The sequence below is a fragment of the Tupaia chinensis genome, unplaced genomic scaffold, assembly GCF_000334495.1.
Source record: "Tupaia chinensis unplaced genomic scaffold, TupChi_1.0 Scaffold000096_1, whole genome shotgun sequence".
In the NCBI taxonomy this organism is placed as follows: domain Eukaryota; kingdom Metazoa; phylum Chordata; class Mammalia; order Scandentia; family Tupaiidae; genus Tupaia; species Tupaia belangeri.
The window spans coordinates 2,644,860-2,663,018 of NW_006159558.1; the positions used below are offsets into that span (position 1 = coordinate 2,644,860).

The 18,159-nt window shown below is 49.3% G+C and overlaps 1 protein-coding gene across 1 annotated transcript; it reads left to right on the forward strand.

The window, feature by feature from the left end:
- Positions 1-1,084: 1,084 nt before the first annotated feature.
- On the forward strand, positions 1,085-13,553 carry CMBL (carboxymethylenebutenolidase homolog). Its single transcript, XM_014585842.2, has 6 exons — positions 1,085-1,136; positions 5,298-5,520; positions 7,913-8,020; positions 9,226-9,368; positions 12,252-12,343; positions 12,958-13,553. Exons 1-6 carry the CDS (start codon positions 1,085-1,087, stop codon positions 13,135-13,137), a joined length of 798 nt encoding a protein of 265 aa, XP_014441328.1. The 3' UTR covers positions 13,138-13,553.
- Positions 13,554-18,159: the final 4,606 nt, after the last annotated feature.

The following is an 18,159-nucleotide window of genomic DNA, read 5'->3' on the forward strand; positions in this document are numbered from 1 at the left end:
AGGGAGCAAGCTGCCAGGTCGGGGATTCAAACCAAGGTCAGCCATGTGGGAATTCCAGCCCCTTAACCAGCATGCCACCTGCTGGTCCCCCTCCCCATGGTTTTTAAAAAAGTTTTCCAATTTTTTTTTTTATTAGAGACAGAGAGACTTCCCAACAGAGGACTCCATAGTGTTAGGAGAAACTGCTTGTCATTGGAAACATACGTGTTTTGTTACATACATGTTTCCTGTTGTCTGTCACACCTTATGGGTTGTCTGGTTCTAGCCCTGTGCGTTGTATCTGAGCCATTTTGCAAATCTATACATTGTGGGCAACACAGACTGATGGGTTTGGAGTTCTTTTGGGTCCTGTAGAGAATTGACTTCCTTCTCTCCTGTGGAGTATTTTGTCCATTTGCAATTTATCTTAACATTACTTCAGGGCATATAAATTTTTACCCCTTTGGAGGCTCCCACATGGCCAACCATGTTCAAGTCCTGGACCTAGCAGCTTGAGAATCATGCCAGATGCGTGGTATGCATGCATGCCCAAAATCCCGAGAGGAGAATGGAGGAAAAGGGATTGCAGTGTGGCCATCTCCCCTGGGGGGTGATTTCTCACTTTCCTTCTCGCTGTCTTTCTCCAATGAGCACTTGCACTCTATGGAAAAAAACTGTACCCTTTTGACTTTCCTTCAAGCCGGTTAGAACATCTTCTTCATTGCTTCTATTATCTGAGTAAAATTAAATCCTTAACAGTGTTCATTTTTTATATCTGTTATTTTCCTCCTGAAAATTTTTCATAATGTGTATTTTCATAAATGTGGTCTGAGGGGGAGGAAAAGCAAAAACACTGGAAGATATTATATACAGAAAGTGAACTTACAGTACAGTCAGGCAAGGGTCAAGGTAGTTCCCTGGAACTTGCCAGGGCCCACAGGCCAGTCAACAGTCTGCCCGCCCTGAGCCTCTGGACTCGACCCTGACATGGGCTTGGCCTGGCTGCGTAGCCACGTGAAGGTCTGGGCAGGAGTCCAGCCACCAGCGTATGATGTGAGCTCGCCCAGGCCTCTCCTGGCTGCCACCCTTTCTTGGGAGAATAAGCATGCAGCTCCGGCCACAGAGCTGCTCTGCTGGCTACAACATCACTTTGGAAGGTACATATCAACTGGAGGGAAAGTTAAAAACAAAGGTCCAGATTAGAGGCTGCTTTCCAACGGCCAGGACTTCCTGTGGCCCCTGGGCCGTTGCAGGGTAGCCGGCCAAGGTATCAGCCGGGGACTCCGTTCTCAACAACACTGTGCAGGAGGGTATAAACCGACTGCCGTTGGCATGGAGGGGCCAGGGCATCTCTTACTGGGAATAGTCTGATCGTGCAGCATGCAATATCAAAGCAAGAAACAGTCCGGTTGGCCTTGAGCGAATAACTAGTTATTCATTTCTTTCTCCCCAAAACCTAATACCAGCCCCGTCGGCGATGTGGTGGCTGAGGCAGCTGGATCTCACATGGCTGATTGTGAGGTTCCAGTCCTGGACCCGGAAGCTTAAAAATAAATACAGTGGGCAGGACCAGCAGATAGCATAATGATTATGTCACTGGACTTGCATTGACCGTGGTTCAGTCCTGGACCTGGTGGCTTAAAACTCATGCTGGGCACATGTGCATGTGTGCACACGAGAGGAGAATGAGGGGAAGGGATTGCGGTATGGCCATCCCCCCGGGAGGTAATTTCTTGCTTTCTGATTCCCTGTCTCTGTCTCAACATTGAGTACACATGCCCTAGAGCAAAAATTTCTCTTAAAAAAAGAAAAAGAGGGACCAGCAGTTAGCGTAATGGCTATGTCGCTGGACTCCCACGTAGTCGACCACGGTTCGTGTCTGGGACCCAGTGGCTTAAAACTCATGCCAGGTGCGTGTGCGTGCGTGCCCAAGATCCCGAGAGGAGAATGGAGGAGAAGGGATTGCGGTGTGGCTATCCCCCCTGGGGGGTGATTTCTCGCTTTCTGTCTCTCTGTCTCTCTCTGTCTGTCTGGCGAGCGCACGCGCCCTATAGCAAAAACCTCTAAAAAAAAAAAGATAAAGAAAAAGAAAAAGTACACTGGGCCCTTGTGCATGTGTGCCCTGAATTCCAAAAGGGTAGTGATGTGACCATTCCCCACGAGGTGCTTTCTCACTCACCCTCATCCCTGGCCCATCTCAGTCGAACCCATGCACCCTCTAGCAAATTAAAAACAAACGAGGAGATTAAGGCGCTGTATCCTACATGGCCGGCTTCACAGTTAAGAGTCCTGAACTTGACAACTTAAAAAATCACGCCGGGCGCAAGTGCCTTCATGGCCAAAATCCCGAGAGGAGAATGGAGGAGAAGGGATTGCAGCATGGTCATCCCCCTTGGGGGGTGATTTCTTGCTTTCTGTCTCTCTGTCTCTCTGGTGAGTGTATGTACCCTAACGCAAAAATCTGTCTAAAAAAAAAACCAACAGGTTTCATTGTCAGATAAGGTAGCAGTCTCCTTCATTTTCTTCCAGTAATCTTTGCTGTTCTTGTCCCCTCACTCTCTCTCTTTTTTTTTTCCCCATAGGGCACATGTGCTTGCTAGGGAGAGACAGAGAGAAAGTGAGAAATTATGTCTCGGGGAGATGGCCACACCACCATCTCTTCTTCTCCATTCTCATCTTGGGATTTTGGCCACACACACACATGCACCCAGCATGATTTTTTTTTATTATTATTTATTTACTTACTTATTTATTAACATTCCCAGCATGATTGTCAAGCTGCCTGGTTCAGGACTCGAACCACAGTTGGCCACAGGGGAGTCTAGTGTCTTAACCACTATACTACCTGCTGCCCCCGACATAGTCAGATTTTATCTGTTCCAAGTTGACATTTACTCCTGACTTTTTCTTTTTTTTTTTTTTTTTTGATCAGAGAATATTTTTGATTAAGTCCCTTACCCCACTTTCCATTGTGAGAACTTGGATTACAGGGGACTAGCAGGTGGTGTGGTAGTTAAGGCACTGGACACTCCCTCTTGGCCAACCATGGTTCAAGCCCCCACCAGGTGGCTTGCTTTCTGACTCTTTCTCTTTGTGTGTCTCTTTCTGGTCAAATTAAAAAAACAAATGAATGAATAAATAAAATTAAATAATTATTTTTTAAAAATGTTAACGTATTAAAAAAAAAGAAAGAACTTGGATTACAGAAAAATGTTAAGAACGGTGTAGCAAGCTCTCATGTGCTGGCCCCTTACTGGCCGTGTGCCATCTTGGGTCACGTGTCCACATGCGTATTTTACAACCTATTTGAGAGCAAAGTGCAGACGTTACGCCACTTCATCCCCTAGAGATTAGACACACGTCTTTTAAAAATAGGGACATTCTCCTACGTGGCTGTTAGACCACATCTTAGAAAATGATACTAATTCACAACATCAACTATCATCTCCTTTAACTCCCCCAGTTGTTCCCAAAATCTCTCTCTCGCTATCTTTTTTCCTTCCAAGTTTGCAATAGACATATGCATTTGCCAGAGAGAGACAGAAAGTGAGAATGCCGCCCACTCGGGGGCAGGGGGGATGGCCGTGCCACAATCACTTCTGCCACAATCACTTGGGCACACTCGCACACACACCAGCATGTTTCCTAAGCCAGCAGGTCCGGTGCTTGAATGCACAGTCGGCCTCGTGTGGGATCTGGCCCCCTTACCGTCCACATCGCCTGCTGGCTCAGAGCGAGGGGCTTCTTGGTGATTCCCCTTACTGCATGGTAGAGCTTATCTTGCTTTGTTTGGGACCCCTTTGCCCCCGGGTGTGAGTCCTGGAGGGCTCTGACATTGCAGGGTGGATCTCAGGGACCAATCACTGTATCATGTGGTCCCAAAGCTTCACAGGACACACAGTCCCAAGCACCTGATCGTTAGGACGTGGGTCTAAGGCTGGCCCAGCCCCCCCACCATTTCTAGGCTCTTTACACACTGCGGGGGTCGTCTTGACTCTGGCTTTTAACACCCTCTGTGATCCTGGCTCTGGGAGTTCCTTGTTCTCTGAGAGCTCGTGTGTGTGTTTGTGTGTGTTTTGAGAGGTTTTTTTTGCTATAGGGCGCGTGTGCTTGCCAGACAGACAGAGAGAGACATAGAGAGAGAAAGCGAGAAATCACCCCCCAGGGGGGATGGTCACGGCACAATCCCTTCTCCTCCATTCTCCTCTTGGGATCTTGGGCACGCACGCACACGCGCCTGGCGTGAGTTCTAAGCCACCAGGTCTGGGACACGAACCGCGGTCGACTACGTGGGAGTCCAGCGACATAGCCATTACGCTAACTGCTGGTTCCTGAGAGCTTGTGTTAGTAAGTGGTGGTTTCCCTCTGGCATTTCTGGGGTTTGCAGTGGGGGTGATCCTCCTTAGCCTTAGCTGTAGTATCACTAGGACCAGAGCTCACTATTGATTTCTTACGTAATAATGCCATAGATGTAATTAAAAGGAAATTTTTAAAAAGAATTATTTTACTTAACTTTATGTACTTATTTACTTTCTTTGGGGTTAGGTTTTTTTTTTTTTTTTTTTTTTTTTTTTTTTTTTTTTTTTATATGGCGCCGGTGGCAGAGAGACAGAAAGCAAGAAACCATCCCCCAGAGGGGATGGCCATACTGCAGTCCCTTCTCCATTCTCCTCTTGGGATCTTGGGCACACACGCACGTGCACTCAGCGTGAGTTTATGCCACCAGGTCCAGGACTCAAACCGTGGTTGACTACATGGGAGTCCAGCGACATAGCCATTACGCCAGCTGCTGGTCCCTATTTACTTATTTTAATTTGACCAGAGAGGGACAGAGTGAGACAGAGAGAAAGTGAGAAAGAAAGCCACTGGGTCTGGGATTCAAACTGCAGTCGGCCATGTGGGAGTCAAGTGTCCTTAACCACCTGCTGGCCCGAAGAGATAATTTTTGAGAGCCAGCAGGTGGTGTGGTGGTTGGAGTTCTGGGTTCCTACATGCCTGGATGCTGTTCAAGTCCAGACCCAGTGGCTTGAAAATCACTCCGGGTGTGTGTGCATGCGTGCCCAAAATCCCAAGAGGAGAAGGGATGGCGGCGCGGCCATCCCCGCTGGGAGTTGACTTCTCACTTTCCCTCTCTGTCAGTCTTTGATGAGTGCATGTGCCCGATGGCAGAAACCTAAAAAAAAGAAAAAGAAATCAGTTTTTGTCTGCCTGCCTGACTTCGGTGTGCATCCCGTTCGCCGTGTGTAGATGTGCAGCCTTCAGAACACGATGTGGTTTCTCTCCACAGCCCGACTCGCACGCCCGCCATGGCTAAAGAGGCTTATCCCTGGCTAACGAGGCTTATCCCTGCCCCTGTGACATCGGCCACCGAATGGAGTATGGCGGCATGGGGCAGGAAGTTCAAGTCGAGCACATCAAGGCTTATGTCACCCGGTCCCCTGTCGACGCAGGCAAAGCTGTGATTGTCATCCAGGACATATTCGGCTGGCAGTTGCCCAACACTAGGTACATGGCTGACATGATCGCCGGAAACGGATACACGTATGTACACGGTGACCTTTCGTTGCGTGTGTTCATGTGAAGGTCTGTGGTCTATTTTGTTCCCTTTAGACAGAAAGAAAACAAAATGAAAGCCAGCCTGGCTCCAGTGTGTGTATCTACTGCGTTCTCACTGGGAAGGGGGCTGGGAAGTGTATGAATTTAACGTGGTAGAAGCAGCTGCTCCAGAACCATCCCTGGGCTTCAGGTTCTCTTGGGAGTCTCTGGCCCCAGAGACTGGTTGGGCCCGTGCGGGCCTGCGGGCTCTCCGTCCCCGGGCACCTTGGGCAGCCCCTGCCAGCTCTGAAATGGACCCATTACTTGACCCTGGAGGCATCTCAGCCTCGGCTCCGATTTCACAGGCCTACCGGATGGCAGGTCACTTCTGAGTCACTGTCGGCCAACGCACTGTTCGAATTAGACTGGGTACGGGGCCAGGAGGAGGTGTGGGGAAGGTGCCGGACTCCCACATGGGTGACTGTGGTTCAAGCCCTGGGCCTGGTGGCTTGCTTTCTCATTTTCCCTTTCGCCTATCTCTGGGGAGCATGTATGCCCTACAACAAATAAAAAATAATAATAAGTAAAATTAAATAAATCTTTAGAAAAAAATTCCTGCATGAATTAGACTGGGTGCCAGAAATGACATGATGTGACCTCTCCCATGGTGCGGAGTTGACGTCTTTGTCCCACTGAGTGGCTGTGACCACCCTGGGAAGGCTGCGGCCTGGCTGCTCGGTCCGCCCCGGGGTTGGGGTTGCTTCCGTGGGTCCTGGAGGACAGTGGACCGTGCTCCCCCTGCCCCCTGAAGCTTAGAGAGCATGAGCCCAGCAAGCCCCGAGCCCGGCCACCGCTGCTTCTTGTTTTCTCAGGAAGAGAGGCTGGAACCCAAGGGTGCAGCCAGCAGTGTCCTGCAAAGGGGAACTGGCTCCAGGGAGTCACATGTGCAGGCCGTGAACCTCGTGGGGAATGGAAAGATGCCTCTTGCCTTTTTGGCCCAGGCTCTGGAGGTTGAGGCGCTGTACCTTCCTGGGGCAGCCCAGTACTAGCAGAGCCCACACCTTCCTGGGGCAGCCCAGTACTAGCAGACCCCACCCCGACTGCCTTGGCGCGGCCAGCCTCTGGGCTGAGGGTGTTTCAGGGATCCTGATCCTCCCAGCAAGCCCGGAGGGAGGAGCTGCCGTTGTTCCTTTTACTGGTCGGGGAACCAGGGCAGAAAGACAGAGGCGAGAGGTTGCCCTGGGTCCCTCTGCCGCTGCTGACGCTGACCAGTGGGCTCTGACCGAGTGGGCTCTGGGCCGTCAGCTGGAGTCAGGAAGTGAGGATGAGTGGAGACACCTATGCATGATGAGGGCCTTCACTTATTTATTTATTTATTTATCTTGGAGAGGTTTTTGCTCTAGGGTGTGTGTGCTTGCCAGAAAGAAAGAGAGACAGACAGAAAGTGAGAAATCACCTCCTGGGGGGATGGCCACGCTGCAGTACCTTCTCCTCCATTCTTCTCTTGGGATTTTGGGTGTGAATTTCCAGTCACTGGGTGCAGGACTCGAACTGTGGTCAGCCATGTGGGAGTCCAGTGCCTTAACCACTATGCACTATGCTACCTGCTGGCCCCAAGCACGTTCACTTAGGCACCTCCTTATGTCCTCAGAGCCCTGAGGTTGGTGACTGGCTGGGAGCTGACATTGGTGGATCCAGACAATGGGGCTAGAAGCTGAAAGCAGCTGAGTGAGGGGCTAAGGTCACAGGGCAGGGCTCGCAGGAGGACGAGCTGGGATTCTCCATTCCAAGTCTTGGGGTACTTTTGCTCCTGCAGGAGGCGCTGCCTCCCTCGGGTCCCCACAGCTCTTTATTTTAGGAACCAGGTCTCTGGCTGAGCTGCCTTGGCTCCTGGGTGGCTGGGGCAGAACAGCACGGTCTGGGCGTGGCCTCTTTTAGAACCTACTCTGGACCTTGCCCTCTGGGCAGAAAGCTGCCTTCTGGTGGCCGGGTGGAGGCGGGAAACTGCTTGGTCATGATGACTGGGTGCTGCCCAGGTGTGCCCTTGGTTCCAGGCTCTGGTGAGAGGCCCAGAGAGGCCTGGGGCAGCCGATGTACAAGTCTGCCCTGCCCCAGGCTGGGCCCAGGCACCCTGCAGCCCATGTGGAGTGTCCCTGGGAGCGCCTGCCATCCTCAGGGCTGGTTGCAGCAGGCTGCCAGGCCTGCACCTGCGGTTGTGAAATCCGAGATGGCTGAGTCCAGCACCAGCTGGCCTCTGGCTTCCACCAGGGCTGGCCTTCACGCTGCGGCAGTCCCGTCTGAGTCAGAGTCACCAGCTTAGCAGGCTTCTCAGTCCGGGTAAGCAAGCAGGCGTCCAAAGGACACTGGAACTAAGACCAAATGACGTCCATGTTTGCAGGACCATCGTGCCAGACTTCTTTGTAGGGCAGGAGCCGTGGGACCCCTCCGGTGACTGGTCCACCTTCCCTGAGTGGTTGAAAACGAGAAATGCCAGGAAGATCCATAAGTAAGTGGTGACCACATGGCTGGTACAGCTGGCCCAGGGAGGATAGTGGTGGGGGCTTCACTCAGGTACCTATCCTGCCTCGCTCCCTCGGGGTAGGGCTGAGCATGGCCCCAGCCAATGGTCCTTCTCACAGAGTAAAGGAAAATGGGGTGCATTTAGTACAACGTAGGAGACAAAGGTAGAACCAACATACTCCCCTGTGGCCCCAGCAGCTCCTCTGCCCCCTGAGAACCTTCTCGGGGCCTGATGCCAAAGTGGGGCTTTGTGGGAGTGACATGTGGGGCCGTGTACCTGGACGGCTGGGTTTCAGAGGTTAATTGGGTCAACCCATTCTTCTTCTCCTTCTGGCTGCAGGACCAACCAGCTGAGAAGGGTAAAGGAAGAAAAAAAAGGAACTAGATCAAACATCAGCCCATTGTCTCAGCTGATTGGGGACTGTGGTTAAAGAATTTTCAGAAAAAATGTCTTTTTCCTCCATGTCCTTTGCAGTTAAGGCAGTTATTCCTAAAATAAAAGCATTCAAGAAAAAAATAAAAAGTGCCATAGGATTGTTATTTTTTTAAAATTACAAACACTGCATTTATTTCTATTGGATCAAACAGAACCTCCCAGGCTCTCCTTGCAGCCCTAGATCTGTTTGGTGCCTTCTTGCGAGCTACAGTGGCTCAGTCTGGCAGTGGATCCGTTTGCAAATGAGCCATTTGCAGATGAGAGCAACTTTATTTGGTCCCTTGGCTGGGCTCTGGCTCTGGTGAAGGCAGATTCTGCTTCCTTCTTGGGAGCTGGAGGAGGTCAGTGATGCAGAGTAGGGAGTGTGGGAGAGAGAACGCAATGTGTCAGTTCAGAGTGCGTGGGATGGCAGCTGGCTGAGGGGACAGAGGGGACAGTCAGGTCTTAGGAACCAAGTTGTGGATTTTGGCCTTTATCCTGAGGCTGTGGGAGCCGGTGCTCAGCTCTGCCAGGAAGTAAGGGGTCACATCTGTGTTTTGGAAAGACCACAGCAGGCCTGCAGCCTCACCAGGTGGGCCTGGCGGGGAGACCTGCTGGGATGGGCCAGGGGTGGTCAGGAAGCAGTTCCAAAAATAAGAATCTTTGATAACTTCCAATAGCAGTTGCCAATACAGCCCTGTTGTCATTGGCACAGCCCTTCGAGGGCTCAGAAAATAACCCTGGGATTTTGAATGCCTTTATTTTTTCTCTTCTAGAGAGATTAACGCCGTCTTGAAGTATCTGAAGCAGCAGTGTCACGCCCAGAAAATTGGCGTTGTGGGCTTCTGCTGGGGCGGAACTGCTGTCCATCATCTGATGATGGCATCCTCAGAATTCAAGGCAGGGGTGTCTGTCTACGGTAACCTTGCCTCGTGTGTTTTTACAGTGTAACAGGGCTATTTGAGTGACACTAACCATTCGGCTTTCCCACCCAGTGCAACACAGAACGCAGTGGAGAGATGACTCGGCTCAAGAAAATTGGCTTTAAAAATCTGAAAATAGGGCCGGTGCCATGGCATGGTGGTAATGCACCCTGCAGGAGAAGCTGGATCCTCGGGCCAGCCGGTGGCATGGTGGTTAAGGTGCCTGGATTCCACATGGCTGAGAGCAAGGTTCAAGCCCCAGACCTGCTGTCTTGACAAACTTGCTTTGTGCATGTGGATGTGTGCCCAAAACCCTGAAAGGAAGAGCAGTGGAGAAGGGACTGCAGTGTGCCACGAGAGGGTGGGGTGGGATGCTTTCTCTCTCTGCCTCTCTTTGGCGAGTGCACACACCCTCTGGCAAACACTTAAAAAAAAAAGCAGCAGCAGGACTCCACATGGTGACCGTGGTTTGCATCTCCTGCCAGTCAGCCTGAAATACACCTGAGTTCCCAGGATCCCTGAGAGGAGCGGAGGAGGGGCATGGCGGAACGACGCACCCTGTGGTGGTTCTCTCCCCCACTCCCTCTCACGTGGGCACCCTTGTGCTTTACCATGTATGAAGAAAAGGTTTTTAAAAAGAATCTGAAAATACAGGTGGAGTTTGGTAATGCAGTGACCAGCGGATGTCGCTGGGCGCACAGAGGGCTGGTCCTGGCCCTGTGGCCCTGCGACTCGGGGCAGCCACTCGACCAGTCTCGTTTCCTCACTAGGGTGATGGGAGTCTTTCCTCCTGATGCTGACTGAGGTCAAGCAGTGTTTTTGAGTAACATCTATAAAAATACTTGCCCACGAAGTGAATTGCCCTCACCTAGGCACACACACTAAAGAAGGAAAGAAAGCAAAGGAAAACCCACTCTACTGTGCAAACAGCGACTTCACACATTCTGGCCACATGAACCAGCACTATCATAGCCCAGGAGTAAGACCATCCTATCGTGCATAGAAACTGCACACTAAGCGCATGCCACAGAAGCATTCAGACAAAAACAAAAACAAAAACAAAAACTGTGAAAAACCAAGAAAGAAAGACACCAGGAAGTTTCACCTTCTTTTATAACAGTATATCCTAAAGTTATACTAATGACTCTTACTTGGCTTAGTGATTCCTTACTGGTATTTTCACCTGCTTTTAGCATTTAAAAAAGTCCTTCAAATGTTTACTTATAAAAAGGAAATTGAGTTAGTAAAAGGCCAGTTGCCAGGACCAGCAGTTGGCGTAATGGCTATGTCGCTGAACTCCCATGTAGCCGACCATGGTTCGAGTCCTGAACCAGTGGCTTAAACTCACGCCGGGCGCATGTGCGTGCCTGCCCAAGATCCCAAGAGGAGAATGGAGGAGAAGGGGTTGTAGTGTGGCCATTCTCCCTGGGGGGTGATTTCTTGCTTTCTATCTCTCTGTCTCTCTCTGTCTTTCTGGCGAGCGCACACACCCTATAGCAAAAACCTCTCCAAAAAAACCAAAAAAACAAAAAAAACTGGCCTGTTGCCTCTGCGATGTGGGTCCAGGGTCCAGCCTGTCCCGTCAGTGCCTGAATTAGCAGAAGTGCTCAGGAGTGGACGCTGCGGTGGCGCCATCTGCTGGTGGCCCTTGTGTCTTACATTTACTGTAGAACGTGGCCAACCGCAGGCTCAAGGGGGTGGCAGAACCAGGCATGGTTTTGCCAGACTGTGGCAGGGAGCAAAGGTCATTTTTCTTGGGGCTCCCAGCCTAGAGAGGAGTTGTAGGTGAGGGGAGGCTCTCTATTACTGACTTGGCTGGGCTGCTGGCAGGAAGTGGAGAAAAAGTCATCACTCTTTTCTTTCCTTTTATAAAGAATTATTTTATTTAACTTTATTTATTTATTTGCTTATTTTAATTTGAGCAGAGAGGGACAGGGAGATTCCTTTTATGAAGAATTATTTTATTTAACTTTATTTATTTATTTGCTTATTTTAATTTGAGCAGAGAGGGACAGGGAGAGAGAGATGGAAATTGAGAAAAGCAAGCCACTAGGTCTGGGATTTGAACTGTAGTCAGCCATGTGGGAGACCAGCACCCTTAACCACCACACTACCTGCTGGCCCCTTCACTGTTTCCTTTATTCTCTTAAAATAGTAACTTCCTGTGAAACTTTTCATTAGTTTCTGTAGAAGCAAGCACATCTGCAGGTTGTTTCCAGAACCCCCAGGTTGGGCAGAGTGTGCTTTTGACTAGTCTGTAAAATTCTGAGACCAAAGATAATAACTGATTTTTACAGAATAACCTGGGAGGCAGTGGTGTCATCTGAGCATAAATAATAGTTCTAGTATGACGATTTGAAAGTTATCACCTCTTGGGACCAGCAAGTGGTGTGGTGGTTAAGGCGCTGGACACTCCCACATGGCCGACCATGGTTCGAGTCCTGGACCTGGTGGCTTACTTTCTCACTTTCCCTCTCTCTCTCTGTGTATCTCTGTGGGCAAATTAAGATAAATAAATGAATAAATAAATAATTCTTAAAAAAAAGAAAATGATCACCTCTCAAGAGAGCCCCCACCAAGCTGCTCCTGTATCTTGAGATACCAAGCGACTCCAGAGTCTAATTTCATTATTCGGTGGCCTGATACCTAGTGGGTAAAGTGGAGAGTAGGAGGAGCTGACTCAGTATGTCTCTTACACACTAATTTTGTAGGCCAGGCCACTTCTGTGGAATTGCTAAAAAAGAAAATAAAAAATGCCCCATAGAGAAAATAAAGCCCAGAAGTACATATTTTGGCTTGAAAAATCAAACCAAATGCATGTGGCTTACTGTGGCCCTAGTATAAAGCCCATACTCTCATGCCCTGTACCAAATTTTCAGGCATTGTCAAGGATTCTGAAGATGTTTACAGTTTGAAGAACCCCACGTTATTCATTTTTGCTGAAAACGATGCTGTGATTCCACTTGAGCAGGTAAGCTCCCATCCTTCCTCTTCTCATTTATATATTGAACACCGCAGTCCTTTCTCCTCCATTTTTCTTGCTCTGAATGTTTTTCTACATTAACATTTTAAAGATGGATTCTCTCAGGCACTTAGAGGGGATTCATAACCCCAAAACGTGCTTATTTAACATGACAGATGCAGGAAGTGCTCTCAGCTTGGCCTGGTATTTGAGTATAGAGTAGGCTCTTTCTCCCCCTATGGCAGCCAACGAGTAATCATAAAAAGCCACATGTGGATGTGGTAAATCCAGTATGACGATGAGGAAAAAGTAGAAGAAAATTGTTGCTCAAAAGCAGTAACTTAGAAATGACTGCTGTTATTGATAAATGATGCACTAGGACACAAGATTCAGATCATTGCAGTTGTGTCATGTTTAGTTGCTCTGTAATCTTTCCTTGGCCATAGGCGAGAACTGTGCTGGGTATAAAATTAAAAGAAAGACATCAGTGTAGCTGTGGAACTTGTTTATAACCTCTTAATCAATGTTAAATCTCTTTTATAAACAATCACTGATGATTTGGAAGATGGGAAATATGACCAAAGGGTTAAAATCCTACTATTCTGAAATCTTTTGCATTCCAGGTCTCTTTGCTGACGCAGAAATTGAAAGACCACTGCAAAGTTGAATATCAAATTAAAACCTTTTCTGGGCAAACACATGGGTTTGTGCATCGAAAAAGAGAAGATTGCTCACCTGAAGACAAGCCCTATATTGATGAGGCGAGAAGGAACTTAATCGAATGGCTGAACAAATACATTTAGCAGTGATTCAGGGAAGGAAAGAGATCTCACTCCCAAATCCATTTAATTTCTCACTTTATATAAAATAAGTTTAAGAATCCTGAAATTCATTATTTCACCTGAAACAAATTTAGCAGGAAATTTTAATGTATGAAATAATGTAATTTTAAACATGTATTAATACATCAAATAAAAATTTAAAATATAGGTCAGTATCCAAAGAATTTGGATGCATCCCCGAATTATTAACAAAAACCTAGGGCTGCTCAGGGAGTAGTGGACAGCTCAGGTATGGCCTTCCTATCTTTAATTGAACACATCCTTAAACCTAGCCTAGCTACTGTTGGAAAGCTATAAAGAACATGAACTGTAAACTGGGGTGAATTCAGAACCCTATTGTCTCTGTCTTAAGAGAGCTGAATTTGGGGGACCAGCAGTGTCATAATGACTGTGTTGCTGGACTCCCACGTAGTCAACTGCAGTTCGAGTCCTGGATCCAGCAATGTAAAACTCTTGCCAGGTGTGTGTATGTGTGTGGGCATGGGTGTGTGTGTGTGTGTGTGTGTGTGTGCGTGCGTGCCCAAGGTCCTGAGAGGAGAATGGAGAAGGGAATGTGGCATGGCCATCCGCCTTGTGAGATAATTTCTTATTTTCTCTCTCTGGTGAGTGCATGTACCTTATGGCAAAAACCTCTCTCTCTCAAAAAAAAAAAAAAAACAAAAAAAAACCACTGAATTTGTCAGATTCACATACTGCAATATGAGAAGTAATGAGATAAAAATAGGTTTCCATTGACCTAATGATATCAATGTAATAAAGTGATTTTTAAAAAAATTTGTAGCTTTATTTCTTTTAAGATGATAGAAAATGATGGATTAAGTCCTGGCCAGGGCAACTTGAAAATGATGCCAATGCATGCATGTGTATATGCAAAAATCCCAACAGGATGGAAAATGGAGAATAAATTGTGGTGTGATTGTATTCCATTAGAGGGTGCTTTTTCCTTTCTCTCTCAGCAAGTTCAACAGTCTGACAAATAAAAATACCCAAGTTGTTCCAAACATGCTTTAAGTTTTCTAGAAATTGAGGCTGTACCCGCACTTTTCTTTACGGCTCACCTTGGACATGGACAAAACTGGTTCATCTTTTGTTTTAGGAGGCTTGGTATGACTCTGAAGCTCACTGAGTGTGAGTGTCAAAGTTTGGAAGGGCCTGGCAGTTTATGCAGAGCAGCTCTACAGGTGTCGGTGTCCACAGAACAGCCTTCTCATTTTTGTCGTTTTTGCAGAAGTACGCTGCACTGCTTCAGCTTTTACATTTAAATTAAAATCTGAGCTCCCCAGTAGCACTAGCCACTTGTCAAGCCACTGGCCACACACGCAGGTCTTCACTGGCAAAGGGGATTCTAATCTAGCATCAGCCTGTTGATTTTCTGTACATCCTGTTGGCCCCTCGTGGGACAGCCCTGCTGTCACGATTTAGATAATGGTTCGTCCTCCAAGGGTTCATGTGTTGGAATTTGGTCCTTAATGTAATGGCATCGGGAAGTGGTAAGACTTAAGAAGACTCACCTTCAGTATAGGTGGGCACTTTGCCAGACAAGTTAGGCAGTGGACAGAGGGAGGAAGACCCAGCTTCAATGGGAGTGGGCACCATCCAATCAGCTGGGAGCATGGGAGCGACAAAGGGGGGGTTGAAAAGTCTGTTTCCTTTTTTTGCTCTCTGCATGAGCTCGCCTTTCCCTCTGGGCCATGCTGAGACATAGCACCAGATGCCGGCCAGACACCAGACCCATGCCTTTGGGCTTTCCAGCCTCCAGAATTGTGAGCCAATTAAACATCTAGTTTTGGTGCTGGCAGGTGGTGTGGTAGTCAAGGTGTTCAACTCCCAAATGGCTGATCACGGTTCAAGTCTTGGACCTGGCACCTTGGCTTCTCACTTTCCCTCTCTTTGTCTCTCTCTGATAAGCGTGCATTCCCTACAGGAAATAAATAATATTAAACAAAAAATTCTTTTAAAAATATTAAAAAAAAAAATTAACTTTATTTATTTATTTAAATTTGACAAGAGAGGGACAGAGTGAGAGAGAAAGAGCCACCAGATCTGGGACTTGAACTGCGGTCAGCCATGTGAAGTCCAGTGCCCTTAACTACTCCGTGACTTGCTAGCCCTTAAAAAAGTATTTTTTATAAACCCAGAGTTAGGTATTTCTGTTAGCAACCCAATAATGGGCAAATATGCAGATAGTTGGTTGTTATCAATAGTAGCCTGGAGAATTTGCCAAACCTCTCAGGCCTAGACAAATATTTGTCTCTCTCATTAGCTCCTCAGTCATTCATCTTCTCTCTCATCCAGGCCTGGGCCCTGTACAGGGCTCCCGCCATAAGAAGACCCTGGGAGGGGGTTTGCTTAAGTCGGGTTGAGGGTGGGGCATATATCCCAATGTGCCTGGTCAACTTGGGCAATTTCTTACCAGTCCTGGGTCTTCAGCAGTCTACAGACTCAAGGCCTTTCTGTTATGGAAGGACACTCCCAACCTCGGAGAACCACACCCTCCCCTTTGTCTTCCCTAAAGGGGTGGCCTGTTTTGGCTGGTCCAGAGCTCTAAGCTGGTGTTCTTCTAGGCCCTTGGAGTTACAAAATGGCATTTGTGTTTTTGGACTAAAGCCCTTCTGGGAGGGAGGGAGCAAGGGAATAGGGAGTTACCAGGTGGGTGATGGGGAGGTGAGGAGGGTCCCGCAGCATTTACAGCAGAGACCCAGAGGGCAGGGGATGGAGGGGTGAGAGGTCTGCTGAGATGGTCCAGGTTAGGAAATCCCAGAGACACATGGCTGTGGGAGAAAGGATTTTTTTTGTCTAGTCTGGAATATCAATTAGGGCTGCAAATACCAGAAAACTCAGCCAAGAGCAACATTGAGCACCTCCAAAGGGGTCCAGGGTCTTCCTGGAATCAGGCCCTTGGGTGGGTGCCCATGTACTTGGGGCAGAGCTTAGGTGCAGCCTCACAAAACACAGCCAGCAGGGAAGTGTGGGGGTGAGTGGGTTGCACTCCTGTCTCTAGTTAGGGAGAGAAGTCTGTTCCTGTCTTTCTAGTTAGGAAGTTTGTCCCTGTCTCTCTAGTTAGGGAAAACTGTCCCTGAAGTCCCCCCGTGTGCTCCTCCCACCCCCCCATGAATACAGCTGAGGGGGACCATGTCCCATGGTGGGTGCTCTCACCTTCCCTCCTCTCTTGCGAGTGTATGCGCCCGCTAGCAAGTTTATAAAAACCGTGAGTGGATGAGGGTAGCAGATGGAAGGCCTGCCATTCACTCCCTGGGGTCTTCCTGTGCAGCATCGCTTCCTCCTGGAAGGTGGGCGTCTTCAATGGAGGAGCGCCCTTCCCAGGTTTCATGGATTGCTTTGGGGAAGGTGGGTCCTGGTTGCTAAGGCCAGTGCTAGGAGAGAAGGGGCAGGGAGGACACAGAAGGGTGGGGTCTGCCCGAGGCCTCCCCATCACCTCGGATTACATGTTCAGCGTGCACGGCACCGTGCCTTGAGGTTCCACGTTCTGAGCCCCAACAGCAGGGAGGACAGGAGAATGGAGAGCTTGAGCTAGCTGGCAGGCAGGCAGGAGGCGGAGGGCTTCAAGTATGCTGAGGTCGCTAGTTGTGTGACTGGGGCCACTTCCCTAAATTCTGACCGTTCTTCTCAGTGTAAACTACATGAGGAGCATCACATGACCGTGGGGTCACATGTGACGTGGTATGTGTATCTTGCACTTGGGTGATGGTGGGGCCCAAGTTCTGGTCTATGAGTAGATGGCAGCTGTCAGAGGGCAAGGTGGGGAGGGTGCACTGAACAGCCAGCAAGGTGGGAGGACTGCCAGGACAAAGCCTTCCTCACAGAATTCCCGGGAGGAGTTTCAGAGGGAACAAATAAAGGGAAAAAAGGGGTAAGATGAAGGGGCAAGTCCACCCTGTGACAGGACAGAGACCACCACCCAGGAAACCTCCCAGGGCTCCAACGGAAGCCCACGTGACCTGTTTCCTGCACAGGGCCGCAGGCAGAGCAGAGGGTTGGCTTGGAGAGTGCAGTGAGGGCAGGGGCAGGAGAGGGAGGAGGCTGAGCATGCACCAGCAGGCTGTGTGTGGGGGGAACCCAGGCTGGCAGTGCAGTCTCACCTCGGGTTACCGCACACAGCCCGCCAAGGAAGGCCAGCTCTGCAGGGCCTGGCCTTGGCAAGGAAACGTTGCTTCTCCCAGCTCACTGGCCTAGCAGGATCCAGGAGGGGGGTCCTATCCTGTGCCCAGGAGTCCCACATAGGTGGGGACCACTAAGGACCATCTCCAACGCAGAGGAGAGAGGAGCTCTGAGGGGAGATAGGATTGAGCCGGCAAGCAGTGTGGTGGTTAAGGTGCTGGATTCCCATATGGCTGGCTTGGGTTTGAGTCCCCGGACCTGGAAGCTCGCTTTCTCACTTTCCCTTCTTCATAGTCAAGATTAAAAAAAAAATAATAATAAAAAATTATTTAAAAAGACCAGGGTACGAGTCCCAGACCCGGTGGCTTAAAACTCATGCCAGGCATGTGTGCACGCGTGCCCAAGTTCCCAAGAGAATGGAGAAGGGATTACGGCGTGGCCATGCCCCCTGGGGGGTGATTTCTCGCTTTCTGTCTGGCGAGCGCACGTGCCCTATAGCAAAAACCTCTCCAAAAACACAAACAAACAAACAAAAAGAAGTAAAAAAATAAAAAAATGGCACCTAGTGACACAGATGACCCCAGGGCCCCCATTCCCAGCTGAGGCCAGACAGCAGCAGGAGGCTCCGAGTGCCGCCGAGACCGACTCGGCGGCACGTGTTCCATCGTGCGGCTGTCAAGAAGCCAGCTGGCCATGCCAGGCGCCTGCTCTGTGCTGGCTCTGTGATGCCCTCACAGTGTTGACCGGCTGGCTACTGGGAGGCTGGGGACAAAACCCACTTCCAAGGTTGTTTCTAGTGGTGGTGATCTTGAGGTCTCCTCGCTGGCTGCCAGCAGGGGGCCACCTTCAGTCCTGTGCATGTGG